Source organism: Chionomys nivalis, chromosome X, assembly GCF_950005125.1.
Source record: "Chionomys nivalis chromosome X, mChiNiv1.1, whole genome shotgun sequence".
Classification (NCBI taxonomy): domain Eukaryota; kingdom Metazoa; phylum Chordata; class Mammalia; order Rodentia; family Cricetidae; genus Chionomys; species Chionomys nivalis.
Genome location: NC_080112.1, coordinates 55,675,044 through 55,695,692, shown reverse-complemented (window position 1 = coordinate 55,695,692; position 20,649 = coordinate 55,675,044). Strand labels below are relative to the sequence as shown.

Sequence of the window (20,649 nt, the reverse complement as noted above, 5' to 3'; positions counted from 1 at the left end):
GATGGCTGGTGTCAGGGACAGCAGGACAGAGTCTTGGTAGTAGAACAGGTAACTGAGATACCTAAATCAGGAAAATAACGTACTATGAGCATTTTGAGCATGTTGTGAACACTCTGGCTTTCAAAAATTCTTTCCCCTCCTTGTGTCACACACATTATAATGACATCAGTGTTCTAAGATCTCACTGTAGAGATCAACCTATGATGGAGGAAGGTCATTGGTTAAAAATAAAGAAACTGCTTGGCCCTCATAGGTTAGAACATAGGTGGGTGGAGTAAACAGAACAGAATGCTGGGAGGAAGAGGAAGTGAGCTCAGATGCAGGGCAGCTCCTCTGAGAGACAGATGCCATGCTGCTGCTCTCCAGGGCAGACACGATGCAGCCAGCCGCCAGGTCAGACATGCTGAATCTTTCCCGGTAAGACTAGTGCTACACAGATTATTAGAGATGGGTTGATCGGGATATGAGAATTAGCCAGTAAGGGCTAGAGCTAATGCGCCAAGCAGTCTTTAAAATAATACAGTTTGTGTGTCGTTATTTTGGGGCATAAGCTAGCTGGGATATCAGGAGCTGGGGCAGCAGGAACACAGCCAGCAGCTCCCACTACAAACCTACCCCAGGATCCAGCAAGACCACTCTTGGGAAGATATCCAAGAGATGCTCTATCATACTACAAAAGCATTTGTTCAACTATGTTCATAGCAGCATTATTTTTAATAGCCAGAACCTGGAAACAACCTAGATGTCCCTCAACGGAAGAATAGATAAAGAAAGTGTGGAATATGTATACATTAGAGTACTACTCAGCAGTAAAAAAAAAAAAATGACATCTTGAATTTTGCAAGCAAATGGATGGAAATAGAAAACACTATCCTGAGTGAGGTAACCCAGATCCCAAAAGATGAATATGGTATGTACTCACTCATAAGTGGATTCTAGCCATAAAGGATATTGAGCCTATAATATGAGACCCTAGGGAAGCTAAATAAGAAGGTGAACCCAAAGAAAACCATATAGTTATCCTCCTGATATTGGAAGGAGACAAGATTGCCAGGCAAATATTGGAAACTTGGGGGTGGGGATGGGGTCGGGGAAGGGGAAATGGGGAGAAAAACGTGAGAAGGGGAGGATGGGGAGAGCTTGGGGAAATGGACAGTTGGGATGGAGGCAGGGTGGATATGGGAGTAGGGAAGTATATATTCTAATTAAGGGAGCCATTTTAGGGTCGGCGAGAGACTTGACTCTAGGGGTGTTCCCAGGTGTCCATGGAGATGTCCCCAGCTAGATCCTTGGGCAGCTGAGGATAGGGAGCCTGAAATGGCCCTATCTTATAGCCATACTGATAAATATCTTGCATATCACCATAGAAACTTCATCTGGTGATGGATGAAGCTAGAGACAGAGACCCACACTGGAACACTGGAATGAGCTCCTAAGGTCCAAATGAGGAACAGAAGGAGGGAGAACATGAGCAAGGAAGTTAGGACCATGAGGGTTGTGCCCACACACTGAGACGGTGGGGCTGATCTAATGGGAGCTCACCAAGGCCAGCTGGATGATGGAGCATGTGATCAAACCAGAATCCCTGAACGTGGCTGACAAGGAGGGCTGACTGAGAAGCCAAGGACAATGGCACTGGGTTTTGATCTTACTGCATGTAATGACTTTGTGGGAGCCTAGTCTGTTTGAATGCTTACCTTCCTAGTCCTGGATGGAGCGGGGATGACCTTGAACTTCCCACAGGGCAGGGAACCCTGACTGCTCTTTGGACAGGAGAGGGAGGGTTAAGGGGGGGAGTGGGAGGGAAATGGGGGGAGGGGAGGAGGTAGAAATTTTTAATTAAATAATAATAAAAAAGAAAAAAGTACTCACTGTATTCCTCACCTCTGGTCACCATATATACTGTGAGGTAAAGGATGGCTGCCTTTCTCTGGTGTTTGAACACACTCAATTCTACTCACATCTAGTACTAGGTTGCTGTAATGTTTCACAGAATCCAGGAGCAAGGAAGCCCAAAGGAGACTTGAACTTGAATGACAACTTCAATTCACATAACATGAATGGTGAAATCTCATAAGGCCATACCCCCAGATGAACTACTCTAGACAGTGGCTGTTACAAGAGGGAGATTCAGTCTTCTGCAGGCAAATCTCTCAGTCTGAAAACCATACACATGTAAGCAACACTAAATGGACAAATTAAATTGTTTTTACATCTTTATATAATATATGCATGTGTTTATATTATTTATTACTCAAACTATTGATATTATTTTTACATAAAACAATATATAAAATATATGTATGTATTTATATATTGTCACATATGTAACAATAATAATTATAAAATGGGCTGTGGATTTGAGACAACATGGAGAGGAATGTGTGGGGATGGAGAGAGAAGCTGAAAAAAATATAAATACAGTGCACATATATTAAATAAGAATTCAAAAACAAAAATAATTACAGCACTCAAAAAGTATGGGCAGAAAGACTTCCATAATTTAAAAGGCATCCTGTTCTACATTGTGAATTCTGGGGAAATCAGAGGTATATACAAAAAAAACTGACTTTAAAAAAAAGAGAAAGACAAAGAAGCATGATATGCACTGGGAGAAACCACAAACACAAGATATGATGTAGATGCGGAAAATAACAATGCTAACCTTTGCCCTCTTGTGCTGACAATGCCCTGGGAACAGAGCCTCTGTCTAGTCAGGACAGGTGTACATGTCCAAGTCACACTATAGAGCCTGACTTGCGGTGGCCCCATTATTTTGGAAGTGATTCCCTCACCTCCACATATCTTCACTGATGTTAGGTACTGGAGACCAAGGCTAAGGTGGGCTGATAGGAGACCAAGGCTGCCCATTCTCAGAGAACAGGCTCAGAGGAGCACAGGGGGCTGTTACACTTCCAGCCCCTAATTCATGACATTTTAAATATCCCTGTGCTACGTGTTCGCTTTCAGTTTTCATTCAACCATGATGTTAGTATCCTCCCCAGACATTTGAAGCTGACCCTGTTTCTTTGTCTGCACTCATTTGGTGAAGTTATGGGAATTGCTGTAAAGTTCCTGGCATACACACCTTGTATCATAGTCTCCCTTATTCCCCCAACCACCGCTGTATTTCCGGTCTTCCTATTCTGCCCATCCTGGTTAATTTCCCATTATCCTCTTACTTCTCCCAAAAAGTACAGGAGAGTATTGGCAGGAGGCTTTAACTCCTCCACGTTATTTATTTATATTTAATAACGTCTGCTTTAGCCCTCTTTGCCACGTTACCTATGGTTTCAGGAATGCTAAGCAAACACTATAAACCAGCTGTGCTCTCTCTCTATCCTTCCATTTCTGATTTTTATTCCTATTTTTTTTAATACAGGGTTTCTCTGTGTAATAGCCCTAGTAGTACTGGAACCTGGAACATGCTTTGGAGAAACAGTTTGGCTTTGAACTCACAGAGACCTCGCTGCCTCTGCCTCCCAAATGCTGTGATTTGTGCCATAACTGCTGGGCTCCATTTCTGATTCTTAAGAGTTGTTTGGGAGAATATAAAAGGGAGGTGCATCTCTGTTCTACAATAGCTAGTTCCAGGACAGCTAGGACTGCTAAACAGAGAAAACTTGTCTTGAAAAAAACTGAAAAACAAAACAAAACAAAACAAAAAAGCTTCCAGATAGCTGGGTGGTGGCTGCACATCCTTTGGTTCCTCCCAGCTGTCTGGAGACAGAGGTACGTGGATTTCTTTGTGTTCCAGTCCTGCGTGGAAAACAGAGTGAGTTCCAGGAGAGGCTTCAAAGCTACAGAGAAAACCTGTCTCAAAAAACAAAACAAAAATCCTCTAGTTATCTCTGGTATAGAGTTCCTTATGACTGCCATACACCTAGGCATGACTGCACAGGTTAGGATTCCTATGACTCCCAGGGGATGTGCTTGCTTGCCTAAGTTAGGCTTCCCCCTGATTGCCACAGGATGGGCATGCCTAGCCTAGTTAGGAGTTCCTCTGACATCCCGCGGGATGGGAGTGGATACCAGAGGTAGCATTTCTACTGACTCCACAGGATGGGAATGGCAACAGGCAATAGGCTTACCTCTGACTTCCATTGGTTGGGAGGGGCTATTAGAGTTAGGCTTTCCTTTTCCTCAACAAGATGGGAGTGGATACCAGAGATAGACTTTCCTCTGATACCCAGGGGATGGGAGTGGCTCCCAGAGTTAGGCTTTTCTCTGACTCCCACAGGATGGGAGTAGCTAACCAAAGCATCTGGGTATCTTCTGCATGTGACACTTCCTCTGACCATACTGAGATGGGCATGGCTATCTTAATCCCGAATGTATCTCTTTCTTTTGGTCCCTGAGACCTTCTACCAGCCTGTGTTGGGCAGGACCAACCAATCCAGTGCCTTTAGCGTGTTTTTCCTAGGTTTGGGTTTTAAGCACTAACTCAGGCATTTAAGCTTAAGTAGAGAGCCAGACAGTGATGTCTCAAGCCTTTAAGCCTACCACTTGGGAGGCAGGGGCAAGCATATCTCTGTGAGTTCGTATCTAGCCTGGTCTACAAGAGCTAATTCCAGGACAGCCTCCAAAGCTACAGAGAAACACTGTCTCTAAGGGGAAAAGAGAATAAGTTCACAGCTTGCAGGAGTTGATTGTTCATTCCACTGATCATTAACTGCCAATTTTCCTGGTGATGAAGTCTGATAAACTTCCTTTGCTTCTGTACTCTACAATGGGGCACTTTAGAGCCCAAGTACAGGAGAGCTCACACGGGACATGAATTCAGTTCAAGGTTCTTGCTTACCATTTAGAAGTCAAAGGCTGGCTTTATTTGTGACCTATGAAGCCACCATTTACAGAATTAGAGTTACCTTCTAAGAGCGGGGGTCCCTGTTTCTTCCCAGAAGCATACAAAGCTACAAGATGCCTCATATTTTCCAAGGGCAAGACTAAGTGAGAGCTAGCACAGCTCCTGTGATTATTGCAGACATATTCCCCCTTGGTACACATTCAGGGTCCTTACCTTGACTGCAGACCTCTCTCAGAACTCGCCAGCAGCCGGGCCTGAGCAGCAGAGGAGGCTTCCGTGGCAGAGGCACTAAGACCCTGCTCCTCCCCTTCTCACAGGAAGTGAGGGTAAACCATATCCGGCCAGGGGCGGGCTCTGAAGAGTGACAGCAGGGACAGGTTACTATGGAACCAGACTGCTGTGGAGGAAATTTAGAGGAGAGTCTGTTTTCCTTACTGTACTTCCCTAAGACACTAAGCCTTCCCACTGCCTACACTTTTCTTGCGCTATTTCGTGCAGAGCTTAAAACCTGAACCTCGGAAGCCCCACTTAACTCAAGCATCATCTACCTCGCCTTGTTTCCATCTCTGCCATACACTCCCTGAACCCACCTCCCTCTCTCCCCGATTTTACATGTCCTGCTCCAGGTTGCATGCACGTCTTCTTCTATTTACAGCTTAATTCCCAACTTTCAGAAACACTCCTCTGCTGCCCAGGAACTCCACCCCACTCACACCCTCACCACCATGGGTTTAGGGGGTTAATAAAGGACACAAGGGCACAACTTCTGTCTAGCAAGTCTCACCTAGGGAGAGTGAAGCTCGAGCTCCTATCCCGTATGCACCCAAGTCTGCCAGCAACACACATAACCCTCCCTTGCCTCAGTCCTTTAAGAGGAAGTCTAGATTTACTACACAGGTTGACAGCTTTGTCCTGGATCTCAGAGTGCTGTGTCCCACTCTTTTCCAGAGCCAAGTAATGCCTCAGGTTCAGGTCCAGTCTCCATAGGAAGCCACACCTTTCTGAGTCTCAGAGGAGATGATCTGGGCAAACTTCCTTACTTGGTACTCAAGGTTTGAGTTTCTTGGGCCAAACAACAGGGTCATGGGTCTGAGCTCACACTTTCTCTTAGGAGAAAATTCCTTTCAATCTACAAAGGACTTCTCAGCTTGATTTTGGCTCTAAGCAGGAACTCTACCTTGTAGACCTGGGGTCCTGTCCCTTAAAGCCTATTAGGGTGCTTGCAGTGACCCTGAAGGCAGAGATGAGTTGCACCAAAAACAGTCTGCTAGTTCAACTGCATGACTTCTGAGGTTCCTGGTATCTTCTCTTCTACTTATTTTGGACCTTTTGCATCATTTCACTCCCCTAAATTCCCAAAGTGGAAGTCTCATCAGGCCCCCATCCCTCAAATTTCCAGCCAGAAGCATGGCTGAGGCTTTTGAGGTTGCTCTCTTTGTGGAATTATTTGTCTAAACAGAACAAGTTTTACAACCACTATGTACTTTATTAGGCCTATTTTATGTGACTATCACTCTCTGGACAGAATAATTTTTTATGATTAAAGCAATGACTGTCAATCCAAACAGCAAAAGCTTTTCAATGGGAAACTTTTTTAAAAATTAAAATTTAATATTAGGTTTTAAATGTTGACTTATTAAAAGAATATTAAGAACAGATCAATACTTAAGAAAATATTGTTAACTGGGCAGTGGTTGTGTATCCCTTTAATCCCAGCACTTGGGAGGCAGAGGAAGGTGGATCTCTGTGAGTCTGAACCTAATCTAGTCTACAGAGTGAGTTTCTGGACAGCCAGACTATACAGTTAAATCCTGTCTCACAAAAGAACAAAAACAACAACAAAAAAGAAAAAAATATTGTTGTAGAATATCAAGCCTTATATCTCAGGTTATTGAATCAACATTTAAATTTTTTAACCTACATGTAATTTTAAATTAGTTACAAATATATTTGTAACCAACCTGTTACATCAAACTTTAATCTCAACATTATGATTGCTATTACAAATTTCAGCAAACAACTTCAATGAGGTGATTTTAATAGAAAGCTCAGTTGGTTATATCTAAAACACAGTAGACATATGATATCTTAGATAGCACTTATAAATGTATGTAAAGTGTGTTATGGTTTGTGTAAAGTGCTGCAGATCCCCAAGTTGCTGTAGCTGGCAGTCGGTCCCAAGACTACACCGCAGGTCCCTGAAGTGGCAGTTGGCACTTAGCAGGGAGTCACATCTCGGGTGAGAGACACAGAAATAGATAAGCATGCTTTGCAGAGTGACTTTGTATATTTATTAGTGGGCCATGGAAAGGAAAGGGGAGAGGGGGGAAAGAGCAGAGAGAGAGAGAGAGTCAGAGAGAGAGAAAGAGAGAGAGAGAAACAGGAGGTAAGGGAAGAAGGGAGAAGGGAAAGACAGAAGCTGCCTCTGAGAGAGGGGGGAGAAAGAGAGAGAGAAAGAAAAAGAAAGAGAGAAAGAGAGAGAGAGAGAGAGAGAGAGGAGAGAGAGAGAGAGAGAGAGAGAGAGAGAGAGAGAGAGAGAGAGAGAGAGAGAGAGAAAAGGACTCAGGCTAGAAATTTAATATCAGCTTGCCTTGGTGGACAGTGGAAGAAGTGGACATGGCTTGTCTCTTACGGACAGAGCAGACTATTACATTCCCATCTCTCTTTTTTTAATAACAAGAAGGCAGGAGTTTAGAACAACAGGTTAAAGGAATTGTGACAGCAGATTCTCAAGATGGCTTCCTACTTATTTGTGGGCATTGTTGACAGGGAACCTGAGAAAACTGGGTACTGGTCACATGGTCTGTTTGTTCCTGTCTGGTGTATTTGGTATGGAAATGCCTGGTGTCTCTTACACCTGTTAAAAATATTGGCAGAACAGAGAACAAAGATAAGTTTAGAAAAAAAAATTAGGACCAGGAAATTGAGAGCGGTGTATCTGACTTGCTTAATGTGGATCCTTCTATTCTGTTCCGTGAAACTCACAAGACTTCTTTGCATTTGTGAAAACATAAGTTTTAGACATATACATTGTATAAACAGGAGCACATTTATGTCAGGATGACTGTGAAAGACATTTTTGCACCATGAGAAGTATATTTAAAACCATGGAAGGCAGCATAATAGAGAAATGTGATAACTTGCATTTGTCCTCACACCTTTATAACTTGCAGGTATACTCCTTAATAACTTATATTTGTGTTTTACTGAATTTTGTTTGATGAGGTTGTCTTTTTAAACTGACAAAACCTCTCAGCTGTCAAACTGTGGTGTAGAAGCTCCTTCTGTATTTGTGTTGCTTTCATTGGTTAATAAAAAATATGCTTTGGGCCGGGCGGTGGTGGCGCACGCCTTTAATCCCAGCACTCGGGAGGCAGAGGCAGGCGGATCTCTGTGAGTTCGAGACCAGCCTGGTCTACAAGAGCTAGTTCCAGGACAGGCTCCAAAAAACCACAGAGAAACCCTGTCTCGAAAAACCAAAAAAAAAAAAAAAAAAAAAAAAAAAATATGCTTTGGGCCTGGTGATAGGTAGGCAGGGAGACAGAACTGAATGCTGGGAAGATGGGCAGAGAGAGAGCCACCATGGAGATGCCAGGTCAGACATGCTAAAACTTTTCCAGTAAGCTACGATCTTGTGGTGAAAACAGATTAATAGAAATGGGTTAAATCAAGATGTAAGCGTTAGCCAATAAGAAGCTAGAGAAAATGGGCCAAGCAGTAATTTAATTAATACAATTTCTGTGTGGTTATTTCAGGTGTAAGATAGATGGGCAGCTGGGACAAACTGCGAGAACTCTCCCTGTAGCAATTGGTGCTCCATCGTGGTAAACTGACTCAACATAAAACCTGAGAGTGCATTAAAAGTAATTCTAGACACAAATAGAAAGTTTAACACAACTTCTTGTTGTTTGCTGGAGATAACATATTGACCAGTACTGTATCATTATGTACATCTTGTCCTTAAAAGCAGATTTAAATGTTTTAGATTAGAAAAATTCATGTGAGTTGTCCCAAAGAAAGATTAAGAACCTCTACCAATCTACATTTGCTTTACCTAGTAACATTGATTAAATATACTTTTTGTCTTTTATCATTATTTTGTTTCTTAAAGATTCAGTTTGCTATGAGCCAATATAAGCTGAACCTGTTATGGGAGCCCACTGAAATGACAGCTAACATACAAGTGAGAGTCAATTCAGAGTGTTTATTCTAGCTGGTTGGGACTATACTCAATTATTTGGGAACTAAGTTTAGCCCCAAGGACTTAGAGCAGTGGTTCTCAACCTCAGGGACACAACCCCTTTATGGTTGAGTGACCTTTTCTGAGGGGTCACTGAAGACCTGCAGAAAATACAGATATTTACATAACTATGTATAGCAGTAGCAAAATTCTCATTATGAAATAGCAACAGAAATAATTTCATTGTTAAGAATCACTACGACATGAGGAACTGATTAAAAGGTTCACAGAATCAGGAAGGTTGAGAACCACTGATTTAGAGTAAGAGTCTTTTAATAATAAGGCCTACATCCTGTAATTTTGCCCTGCAGCTTGAGTGATAGGTTGCAAGCAATTTAACAGAAGCTAAGAGAAGCTGCTACTGGAAGAGGTAGGGTTATGCAAAAGCAAGGAATTTAAAGGGTACTAAGATGTTAGCTGGGGCAACTTGGCCTCAGGACCAAGAATAGATTTGATATATTTCCTAGGTATTCTGCATCAAGGAGATAAAAATTCTGGTTATGTCTGAAGTGGTCTCATCAAGAATACAAGATAGAGGAACCTCTGCTTTGTCTTGCCCAGTTACATTCCCCTCTAGATCTTTGAGCATGAGAAAATTTGGTGATTTGTCATTTTCTAGGAGACCATAATTGATGCCATGGACCACTAGCTTATCTGAACATGCCAGTTGAGGATGCAAGGTTCCCATCATTTGCCAGCTCAGAATGAAAATCATTGGTTAGGGCTTTGCTGACAGTAACCTGGTCAGCCTTGGAGACCAATTAAACAGAGACTGAGACACCAATTATTTGATCTTTCTTTTCTTTCTTAGAAGATTTTTCTGACCATGACAATGCTTTCCCTAATCAGTTCAAATTAGATGACATAGAAATAGCAAGTTTCCCTCACGCCATGCAGCAACTTCATTCTTTCACAAAAGGAAGCCTAGCCTCTTCTATTTCTTTAGGAATACCACTCTGAGTTAGTCTTTATTGTCATTACAGATGATTGTGAGCCAAAATGTAGTTGTTGGGAATTGAACTCAGGACCTGTGGAAGAGCAGCCAATGCTCTTAACCACTGAGCCATGTCTCTAGCCTCTTTACTTTCTTTCCTTGAAGATTTTTCTGACCATGACAAGGCTTTCCTTAATCAGCAATAATTAGTTGACATAGAAACAGCAAGTTTCTTTTCAGGCCATGCAGGTTCTTCATTCTCTCACAAGAGGAAGTCTAGCCTCTTACATTTCTGTAGGACTAACACTCTGAGTGAGTCAAACTGATTCTCCAGGCTTGAAATAGAATTATCCAAGTGGTCTAGGTCTATGTCTATCCGGAAACTGAGTTACTTAAAGTGCAGTACCAAACAATGAAGGCTGAGGTGCTTATTGGAGTTGTACCAGATATTGCCACCCTTACTAGGATTGGGAACAGAATCAGAGCCCATTTGATTATGTTAACATTGACTCAAGGCCCACTTGAGCTCTCCTCTCTTCTCTATTATACACATATGCCTGAGGGATAATAGAGAGAAGTATATATAGAGTAGAGCTGTAAATTTCTAGTGAGTTGTAGGAGGCACATTTAGTGAGACCATTAGTACAACTAGTCAGATAGTTTGAGCATATGATGTAGGTACCTTGTCCTTGGTAGAGTGTGCATAAAATTATAATCCTTGATGGCCTTTTACTAGTCAGACTTCACGACAACGTGACTTACAGACCCCTGTGTCTCTTCCTTAGGCTGATATTATTCTATCCCTGGAAGGGACATAAGGGAGCAGAGATCCACCTGGAAGATAGAATTTGCCATCCTTGGTTTTTCTAAATTCTCCCATCCAGGTTTGGGGTTGATGGGAATTGTGTATCCTGGGTTAGAAAACTTTGGTCAGTCTTATCTCTAAGGGGTCCATATGACTGTGCATCTAATGCCATCCTCAGTGACATCTTTTCAAGGGATGACACCAGTTATTTGACAGCAGTTGGGGTGTTCAGGATGACTGGGTGTGGTCCCTTTCATATGGGCAGGGATCCTCTTTAAACAAACTAAGTAAGACTGTCTCCTGATAACGACTGGTGGACAGGTTCAGAGATGGAAGATGGCAGGATTCCCTTCACTGTCCTGTCAATGGCCTTGTACCCTTCCTTCAAAGCCTGCTCAGACTTGAGAAGAAAGTGATTAAGACATTTCTGTATGGGGAATAACTTAAAGTTTGGAAGGATGGGAGGTAAGGTACCAAACACAACTTCTAAAGGAGGAAGCCACTCCTGGTAAAGAGTATATCAGGCCCTGAGCAAGAAAAATAGGAGGAAGTTGGCCCAAGTTTCCTTGACCAATTTGGTCAGAATTTCCTTAAGTTTTATACTCACACTTTCTGTCTCATCTGAGCTCTGTAGCCTATACATATAGTTTCTAATGAACATTTAATGCATTTGTTAGATTATGATAACCTTTGGTGGTGAAGGCTGGGCATGTGAGACCCCAAAGTTAGGGAAGTTCAAACCTAGAAACTTTTCCTGAGAAAGATTCTTAGTAACTATTGGAATAGTCTGTTCAAATGGAGTAGCCTTCCACCAACCCTGAAAGGACCTTTATAAATACCAGAAAATATTTATAGTCAAGATCTCCTGTGGGTCTTCCTTCCCAATTTGGGATTTTCCAGAGCACAAGTGACACATCAAAAAGTGTTGTTATTAATCAAGCTTTCCATATTTGAAACATAATACCTACGTCTGAGAAATTCAAGAATCCTCCCCGGCCCAATGTGGCCAGCTAAGTGGAGATCAACAACCAGCTCACTGTCATCCACCACCCCTTTCCAGGTTAGCCACTTTTTACCTAGTATTGTCAGTCTTGTGTTTTAATCTATGTAAGGTGACTTGAGAAGTAGTTGCTAGAACTGTTTGACATCTCTTTCATGGAGGGAAAATAAGCCCTCTGACTAGTTCTCTTCTTTTTCCCCAGAATGGAATACCTGGAAAAAGCCCATTTTGTGTATATACCTTTTTAGAACCTTTATATCTGCCAGATATGAGGCAGCACAAATTAGGTTTTACGAAGATATTCCCCAGAAAAGCAGTGTGCTAATACACAGATGCAGTAGCAGACCATGAATGGATCTAGGTAATGTCTATTTTGATATTAGTGACACTCAGACAGTCAATGGGTTTCATGTTAGGAAAAGCAAAAGCAAAGGAAAATAGAACTGAAGTCTAGAAGGATTGGTCCTTCAAATGACAGACAGGGAAACTCCCCAACAATGCTTGAAGATGGGTTTCAACTTAAAACCTCAGGAATGCTGTTGTAGGGACACAGACCTAGCTGTACTTGGCTATCTTTTGCAGTCTGAAGTGTCCTCCTAATCTTTAAGAACCTCCTCTCAGGTCAAACAAAGATTTGGGGCTTTAAGGCTAAAAAAATTTTAGGACTGGTTTGAATTGTAAAGACACTGTAATAAAAGTAAGAGAGTTAAAAGGAGAAAACAGTTGCTCAATAAAAGCAGTAAGACACATAAGACATGAAGAAATAAGGAAAGAGAAAGAGATGAGCTATTTTAGAATTTATCCTTATGATATCAAATCAATAAAATTTTTATATATCTATTTATTTTAGCAGGCCATTTAGCACATATATTTTATGTGTGTTAAAGCACTCTGTATTTAAAATGAATTACCGATATATGTCATTTTTGTTAAAAAATATTACACATTTTAATTAAAGCAGGCTGCTCTTCGTGATTTATTTTTAAAACATTGCATAGAATTTCGAAAGTGTACATGATAAGCCACTTTATAGGTAGTTATCTGTATATATTCCTTCCCCGCAAATATTTGCAAGTTAATAATTATCACACTGAAAGCTACCCTAGAATCTGATGGGAATTTATCTTCAAGCATCCAAACACTTCCTCTTTCTTGGACATTTTGTTCATATACACATGCATGTATGTATACATGTGTGTATGAACATATACATGCATATTTTGCTTCTCTCCAAAAAGTGAACTGTATACTATACCTAAGGAATGTTTTGGGGGTCAGTTTTGTGTGCTGCTTATTGAATTAACTTTGTCAGATTTTATGCTGCAACCTCCTTCTCCCACTGGGTTTTGGGATTATCCTGTCTGCTTACCCAAACATGAGGTGCCCTAAGACACTGGTGACCAATTCTACAAATATGCATTCCCGCGCAAGCCAATAATGTTCCTTCTGACCCAGTAATGGGGTATGTTTGTTTGGATTCTCTATGTAGCCATTGCACAGTGTGTGATGTGTTACCTCTGTTCTTTTGAATGGGAGAGAACAAGTCTCTCTTCCCTTTAGTGTTTTAATGATCAGGTGCTCCTAAAATTCCTAAGCTAAAGGCTTGGCATGGTCACAGCAATGATTTAATAAAAACTGGAAATAGGCATCGGGTGAGTCTGCAACTGGACTGGAATACTATGGCTTCAGATTACCCTACACTATAACGTATTGTCTGCTCTGTCAGCTAGCAACAATGTTCCCAAAATGCACAGGTTCTCAAACTGTCTGGACTGCAGTCTCTACATTTACACTTGGTTTCTCCAGCCCTGTTCTCCTCAAGTGACAGAGGTTGTGTAATGAATGGAGAGAACCTGAAACTCTGACTGCCATGTATATAAGATATTCCCCTTCTGATGTCTCATGGCTGCCATTTTCAATCAGTATTTTTATGTCCTTGTTCTAGACATAAGGAAGATATGATAAGAGACATTTGACACCTCTGCTCTACAAGTTTCATGCTGGGATAATGAAAAACAGATAGACTTTTCTGACTCTGTGATACTAAATAATATTGTCCTTTCAGGCCCTGCCCAGGTATCCCTGACTTGCCTCCTGGTGAAACTCTACTTCTTCCCTCTTTGAGTGTATGTTAAATGTTAAAGATGCTTGACTGTCTTCATACACATGTGTAGAGGATAGAAGTGACCTTGATGTCTTACTAAGTACTTCCCAGCTTCTTTGTTGAGACAGAGTTTCTCACTAACTTAGATCTCACTAGTTTGGTTAGTCAGGATGGCCAGCTAAGCCAAAGGGTATGTGTCAATGGAGATTTCTCTCCTGCCCACCAGTTCCCGAACAAACACCCAAAGACTTACAGTAATTATAAAAGTTTGGTCTGTGGCTCAGGTTTATTACAAGCTAGTTCTTACTTAGAAATGAACCCATTTCTACTATTTGATATTTTACCACAAGGCTCATGGTTCATTACCTTACATCTTGCTTGTCCGGTGCTTCTGGTGCCCTCCTGACTCCACCTTCCTTCTCTCTGTATGATTACTTGGATTTCCTGCCTGGCTCTATTCTGTCTGGATATTGGTCAGCGAGCACATTTATGAACATAGGTAATAAAACATATTCACAACTTACAGAAGGGCATCCCACAACTATGAAGCACTGAGCTTCAAGATCCCATCACAACACCTGGTTCTTAAGAGTGCTTATGGATTGAATTCAGGTCCTCATTCTTGGGCCACATGATATGTACTAACTAAGTCATCTCAATAGCCATGGTCCCATCCTTATGGTAACTTATGTCCTCTGCATGTGCCTTGTGTCTCCCGCACACCCACTAGGCAAAAGGAAGGAAAGGTATTGCCTGGCTACAAACCAGAAATAAATCTGTGAAAAAATCAAGACTTTACAATTGGTTGTTCATGACAGGAAAGAAAGGAATGTTCTCCATTAAAAGAATTGGCATTTGTAATAGATCCAATTGCGGTGCCATGAGACGCAAGCCTAAAACCAAGCCTTGAACTGTGCAGTTCACCAAAAGTGGAAACTGACAGAGATCTCTGCCTGACATTACCTTGTGGCACAGAAGGTAACAACAGAGAGGATTTGGTGTGTCACTCACCAATATGAGATACATGTTCACACTTTCTATTTACCAACCCAACCCCTGACATAATATGGCAAACTTCTCTTTTTCTTTTCATATGAAGTGTCTTAATATATCTCCTGTCTTGTTTGTGCTTATAAGGGATTTGTATATGAATTTGTTTGGTCATTTATGTTCTTCAATTTTTTTCCTTGGAAGAAAATTCTGGCACAATTGTTTTAGGGACCCCCCCCCTTTCTCTAACTTTCATTGATTGAAAATATTCTTCTCTCATACAATACATCCTGACTACAGTTTTCCTTCCCTTCACTCCTCCCAGCTATCTCCTCCATTCTCCCACAGATCCACTCCCCTCTGTTTCCTCTTCAGAAAAGAGACGGATTCCAAAGGATGACAGCCAAATAGAACCAAACAGGATACAATAACATCAAGCAAACAGTCATTACATATATGCAAAGGACCTCACACATATCTATACAGATTCTGTGCTTGCTACTCCAGTCTCTGTTGGCCCTGCTTAGCTGATTTGCTGGGTCATGTTCTCCTGTTGTCCTCCATTCTCTTTGAATGCTATAATCTTTCCTCTAATCCCTGGAGTTCCCCAGTCTCTTAGGGGTGAAACTGTATGAAGACCTCCAAATTAGTCTCTCTGCAAATATATGGCTGTGGGACTCTGAACCTGCTCCCATCTGGTGCCAAAGGAATCCTCTCTGATAATTCTGGACATGAAAATGGCATGATACTTTACTCCGCAGGCTCCAGAAATAGAAACCTGGCCATCAACCCAGACACAAAACCCAGACCTACACTCTATCCTGTCTGCAAGTTGTGCTCGGACAATGGTGGCCAACTACTCTTTGGTTTAGCATGAGGCACACACTATGAGAGGCACACACTATGGCTAGGAACCGGCAACTGGACAGCCCAGAGACCTGTGGAAGAATGAAACATGACTGAAACAAAAAACAGTGAAATGATTTCTAATAATACTCTTCTATACCCTGACTTTATCTGAGACCTTTGGTGTCATTCCAACAGCCTCAAATCTAAGACACTCTCTAGTTAGACGTGAAATTTGCCTTGTTGTAGTTCACCTGCCAAGAGTTCCTAGGGTGAGTTATAGTGAAAGAAGTATGTGGGTGGGGAATTTTAAGGTTTCTGGTATAAAATAGAACCTGAGAACCTGAAACAGAACACGTTTCCAGTGTTCCTCAAGGGCTTGTGATGTCCCAGACTGAAGTGAATATGATTCACTATTACCATATTTATGACTCTCACAATTCTTTCTAATATTCCCCTCATTTACACTTGACACTTGAGACTTGTCATTTACACTTGTTAGGCAGTACTACAGGCGTGATCATGCACACACATATACACATACACACACGCTATTCAGTTAGGCAATATATACATTCACAAACACCCTCTGTTCAGTTAGGCAGTTTTATGCACAGACACACACAAACACACTCTGTTCAATAAGGTAGTGTTATACACACACACACCAAGCACACACAACATACACCACACAAACACGCACACGTACAGACACATAGACAGTCTACTAAATTGAGCTGATTCCTATCAATCCAAGAAGATCATACCACTAAGATGAACTTCTTCTACATAGAAGAATAAGTTCAACCTGACAGTTCTCATGGCCTCTCCGAGCTTGAGAGATGAGGGTTTTTCTTAGATTACTTTTCACCTGTATTTACATTTAGGTCCAGAATGTGCCTTTTCTGAGCATTTCTGTCTTGCATGATCCTCACTCAGTTTATTATTATCTTCTTATCAGACCTTACCACTCCTTTCTTACCTGACCTGAGAAAGCTGCTCCTGGGTGTAGCAGCATTTCATTTGTATTTTAATAAATTAAGCGTTTCTGAAGTTCAGAGATTAAAAGGGTCTCACTGGCCAGTCTTGCAGACCAGGCCACAATAACACTTTAATCCCACTCTTGCTGTCATAGGAACTGAGTGGTGCATGACTTTAATCCCAGTGGTGCACACCTTTCATCCCAGAACTAAAGAGGATTATAGAATGGGGAGACAGCTCTCAGTTACATCTCATTCTGAGATTCCTAGAGGCAGGATTGCCATTTCAGACTGAGGTCAAAGTTAAGAGCCAGTGGATGACTGCTTTGCTTTTGGGTGTTCAAGTTGAACCCTAATTTCTCCATCTGAGCTTTAATTATACATGCTTTATTAATTAAAAAAAACTTTTGGGGCATGAATTGACGAACAACACATTTGCCTGAGACTTTTTAGCAACCAGCCCAGGCCAGAGCTTGGACTGAAATTCCAGGTCTAGAAATTCAGAGGAAATACTAGGATTTCCAAGTCCCATCTGAGTTGGCTTAGCTTCCTCTCCTTAGGAGCCCATCCTTTATGCCACACCTCAGGCCTGCACAGGCGTTCCCATGTTCTTCCTGAAGTTTATTGTGGATCCAACAGACCTGCGTCTTGCCCCTAGCCCTGCATGCTTAAGGCTACCTTTCATAGACAGTAGTTTTTCTCTTACCAGTTCCTATAGCTGCTCAGTCCCAACAAAACACATAAGCTTATATCAGTTATAAACTGTTTGGCCTCATTAGCTCAGTCTTATTTCTAATTAGCTTTTATACCTTAAATTAACCCATAATTTTAATCTATGTTAAGCCACATGGCTTGGTACCTTTTCCAATGCAGTATTTTATCATGCTTCCTCTCCATCTGACTGGAAATGCAGATGGGGCCTTTTCTCTTCTCAGAATAATTCTTGTTTGCTCACCCTGCCTATACTTCCCCCTGGCTATTGACCAATGAGCATTTTGTTGAACTATTGCAAGTATCAAATCTTTAGTGGGTAGAAGAACTTTATCCCTCAGCACAAGGGGCTCTGAAATCCCTTGGGATTTGTGTGGGTATACGTCCATGCCTTGTGTCTGTAGGTGCTTGAAAAGGCCAGAAAAGGACATAGATCTCCTAGAGCTGGAGGTAGTGCAAGCAATTAAGACACATTTAATAATATTTAAAATAATACTGATATAAGAGTCACATTGTGCTTAAACATAAGAGGAATGCAGAAGTGTTGTCTCTAAATCTCATGCTTAATCTAAATTCTTTCACCTACTTGCCATGTATATACGGGAACAGGTAGATTTGTAAGTCTTGCTAACCACTGAGAAGTGATTTTGACAAGTACTTTCTCATATAATGGGGATACATCTGTACGGTACAGAGAATCTGTGCTTAAATAGTTCTTATACTGACTTATCAGAAAGTGTCATTTATTAATGTGAGCATTTTAATATAATTCATGATTATCCTTATTTCTCTTAACGTATTCCCTAAAATATTTTACAAAAAGTGTTGTATGCCAGGCCATGAATAAGAAGGAAAAACAAGACTTCATACCTGAATAACTAGTAATGGATATAAAAAATATATTTTTGTTGAAGAAGACATCACAGCTTTTATTGTTTCTTTAGGAAGTAGAGATCTTATTCCATTCTCTCCAATAATGAAAGTTTCTTAGAGAATCTATCATTGCATATTTCAGACCTCTTGCTTCTTTTATCGAACATGCCCAGTACACAAGGTAACAACTTTACAAGAATAGATATTCAGTGTATGTTTGGTTAAAGCATGAACCTTTAATACAAGAAATCTCTTTCTCAGCTAATTTCTCACACATATTTTAATATTAGAAACAAAAGTCAGTATGTATACCTACACCAATGCCAAGAAAATAAGGACTAAAAAAAAACTTCACTGAAAAGCCTAACACTTTTGAAAATTTTTCTTTCATATTTCACACCAACTTCTTAATCTAATTCCATAGTATCATATGAACATCATCAAATCCTTAGAACATTTCAAATTGTAAACTGTATTTCAAATCAATCCAAAAAAATTTGAGCTCCCAACATGGTAAACAGCAGTGAAGAAACTGGCTACAAAATTAATCTGTGTACATTTAACCCCAAGTTAAAACTTTGCTAAAAGTCCTCTAAAAGATTATCAACAGCTTATTTGAAAAAGGTGAACAGACCTTTTCAATCATAAAGCAGAGGCTACCTTATACCTCACTTGTGAGTAGGACGACTTAACTTGGTCATAGTACGTCCCTTGGCCTTGCCTTTAGTGCCAGACTTGGCTGCAGCTGCAGCCTGGACCTCTTCTTCCTCTTCAATCAAATCCTGCTCAGAACGATATAAGCAAACCCCAGGCAAGGCTTTACTGACCTTGGCTAAAAAGTCCATCACCTTAATCTCGGTTGCTTCAGCATAGGCTCTCGGGCCCCACAGGAACTCATAGGACGGAGGATCACTGTTAGGAACCTGACGGTATTCTATGTATTCTTCCTGCACTAACTGCTCAGTGATGACCTTCCTAATATCCCCAAAGAAGACGTGTATGATCGCATCATAGACCCCTAATGCATTCAGGAAATACCAGACATCCTCCTCGGCAGCACAGTAGTTATTTAGGTAGATCACACTTAGGAGAGCAATCAGAATGCCCCTGGTAGGAACATCTAGCTCATTGCTCCTACTTCCATCATCCTCGAAATCTAGCTTACTCACAAGCTCATATGCTTGACCATGTGGCAGGACTTCTTTCAGCTCAAGGCCAAACACCACATCCAATCGGTAGGAGGCTTTCTTGAGGATCTCGGGGAAATGTTCCTTGAACCTTTTGTTGATAACTTTGAGCATCTCTCCCCTCTTCATGGACTGCTGCACTTTGTATTTGTAGAGCATGTACTCCATGAGCATTCCCGTCTTCCTTGTCATAAGATCCATCTGCATGCTTCTAGTGGAAAGTAGAGCCCCGGAGGAACGCTCATTTCCATCCCCTTGGCCCTGGTCACCCTTATCAGACCTTCCGGGGGTCACTCCCTGGCTGGCAGTGCTGCTGGGTGCTGAGCACTGCTGTGGGAAGTCAGCAGTGGAAGTGCTTGGCTTAGCATCTCCTGAAGCTTGATCAGAGCCAGCAGGTGACTCTGTTTTCTCTGCCTCCTTTGCTTGAGCATCCTTGAGCCCCTGGAGCCTTTTCTCTCGAGCACGCGCCTTACTCTTCTGTCCCCTTGGCATGATGGCTGGCGTCAGGGACAGCAGGACAGACTCTTAGTAGTAGAACAGGTCACTGAGATACCTAAATCAGGAAAATAATGTACTATGAGCACTTTGAGCATGTTGAGGACACTCAGGCTTTCAGCAATTCTTTCCCCTCCTTGTCTAATGGAAGAGGGTCATCTGTCTATGTGTTACTTTCATTGGTTAATAAAGAAACTGCCTTGGCCCTTTGATATGACAGAAAATTTGGTAGGCGGAATAAACAGAAAAGAATCCTGGGAGGAAGAAGGAAGTGGGGGAGACGCCATGATTCTTCGACCTGAGATGAATGTAGGCTAGAATCTTTCCAGATAAGCCACCACCTCGGGGTGCTACACAGATTATTAGAAATGGGTTAATCAAGATGTGAGAGTTAGCCAGTAAGAGGCTAGAGTTAATGGGCCAAGCAGTGTTTAAAAGAATACAGCTTTCCTGTAATTATTTTGGGTAAAGCTAGCCGGTGGCCGAGAGCCTTCCGGGGCTGCGGGAATAGTCCCGCAGCTCCTTCTACACTTATCTCACACATTATAATGACGTCAGTGTTCTAAGCACTCACTGTATTCCTCACCTCTGGTCACCTTATATATACTGTGAAGTAAAGGATGGCTGCCTTTCTCTGGTGTTTGAACACTCTCAATTCTACTCACATATAGTACTAG

At 41.6% G+C, this 20,649-nt stretch overlaps 1 protein-coding gene across 1 annotated transcript; it reads right to left on the bottom strand.

The window, feature by feature from the left end:
- Positions 1 to 18,958: 18,958 nt before the first annotated feature.
- On the bottom strand, positions 18,959 to 19,969 carry LOC130868396 (melanoma-associated antigen B4-like). The gene has a single exon (XM_057760633.1). It carries the CDS (start codon positions 19,967 to 19,969, stop codon positions 18,959 to 18,961), a length of 1,011 nt encoding a protein of 336 aa, XP_057616616.1.
- Between the last annotated feature and the right edge of the window lie 680 nt (positions 19,970 to 20,649).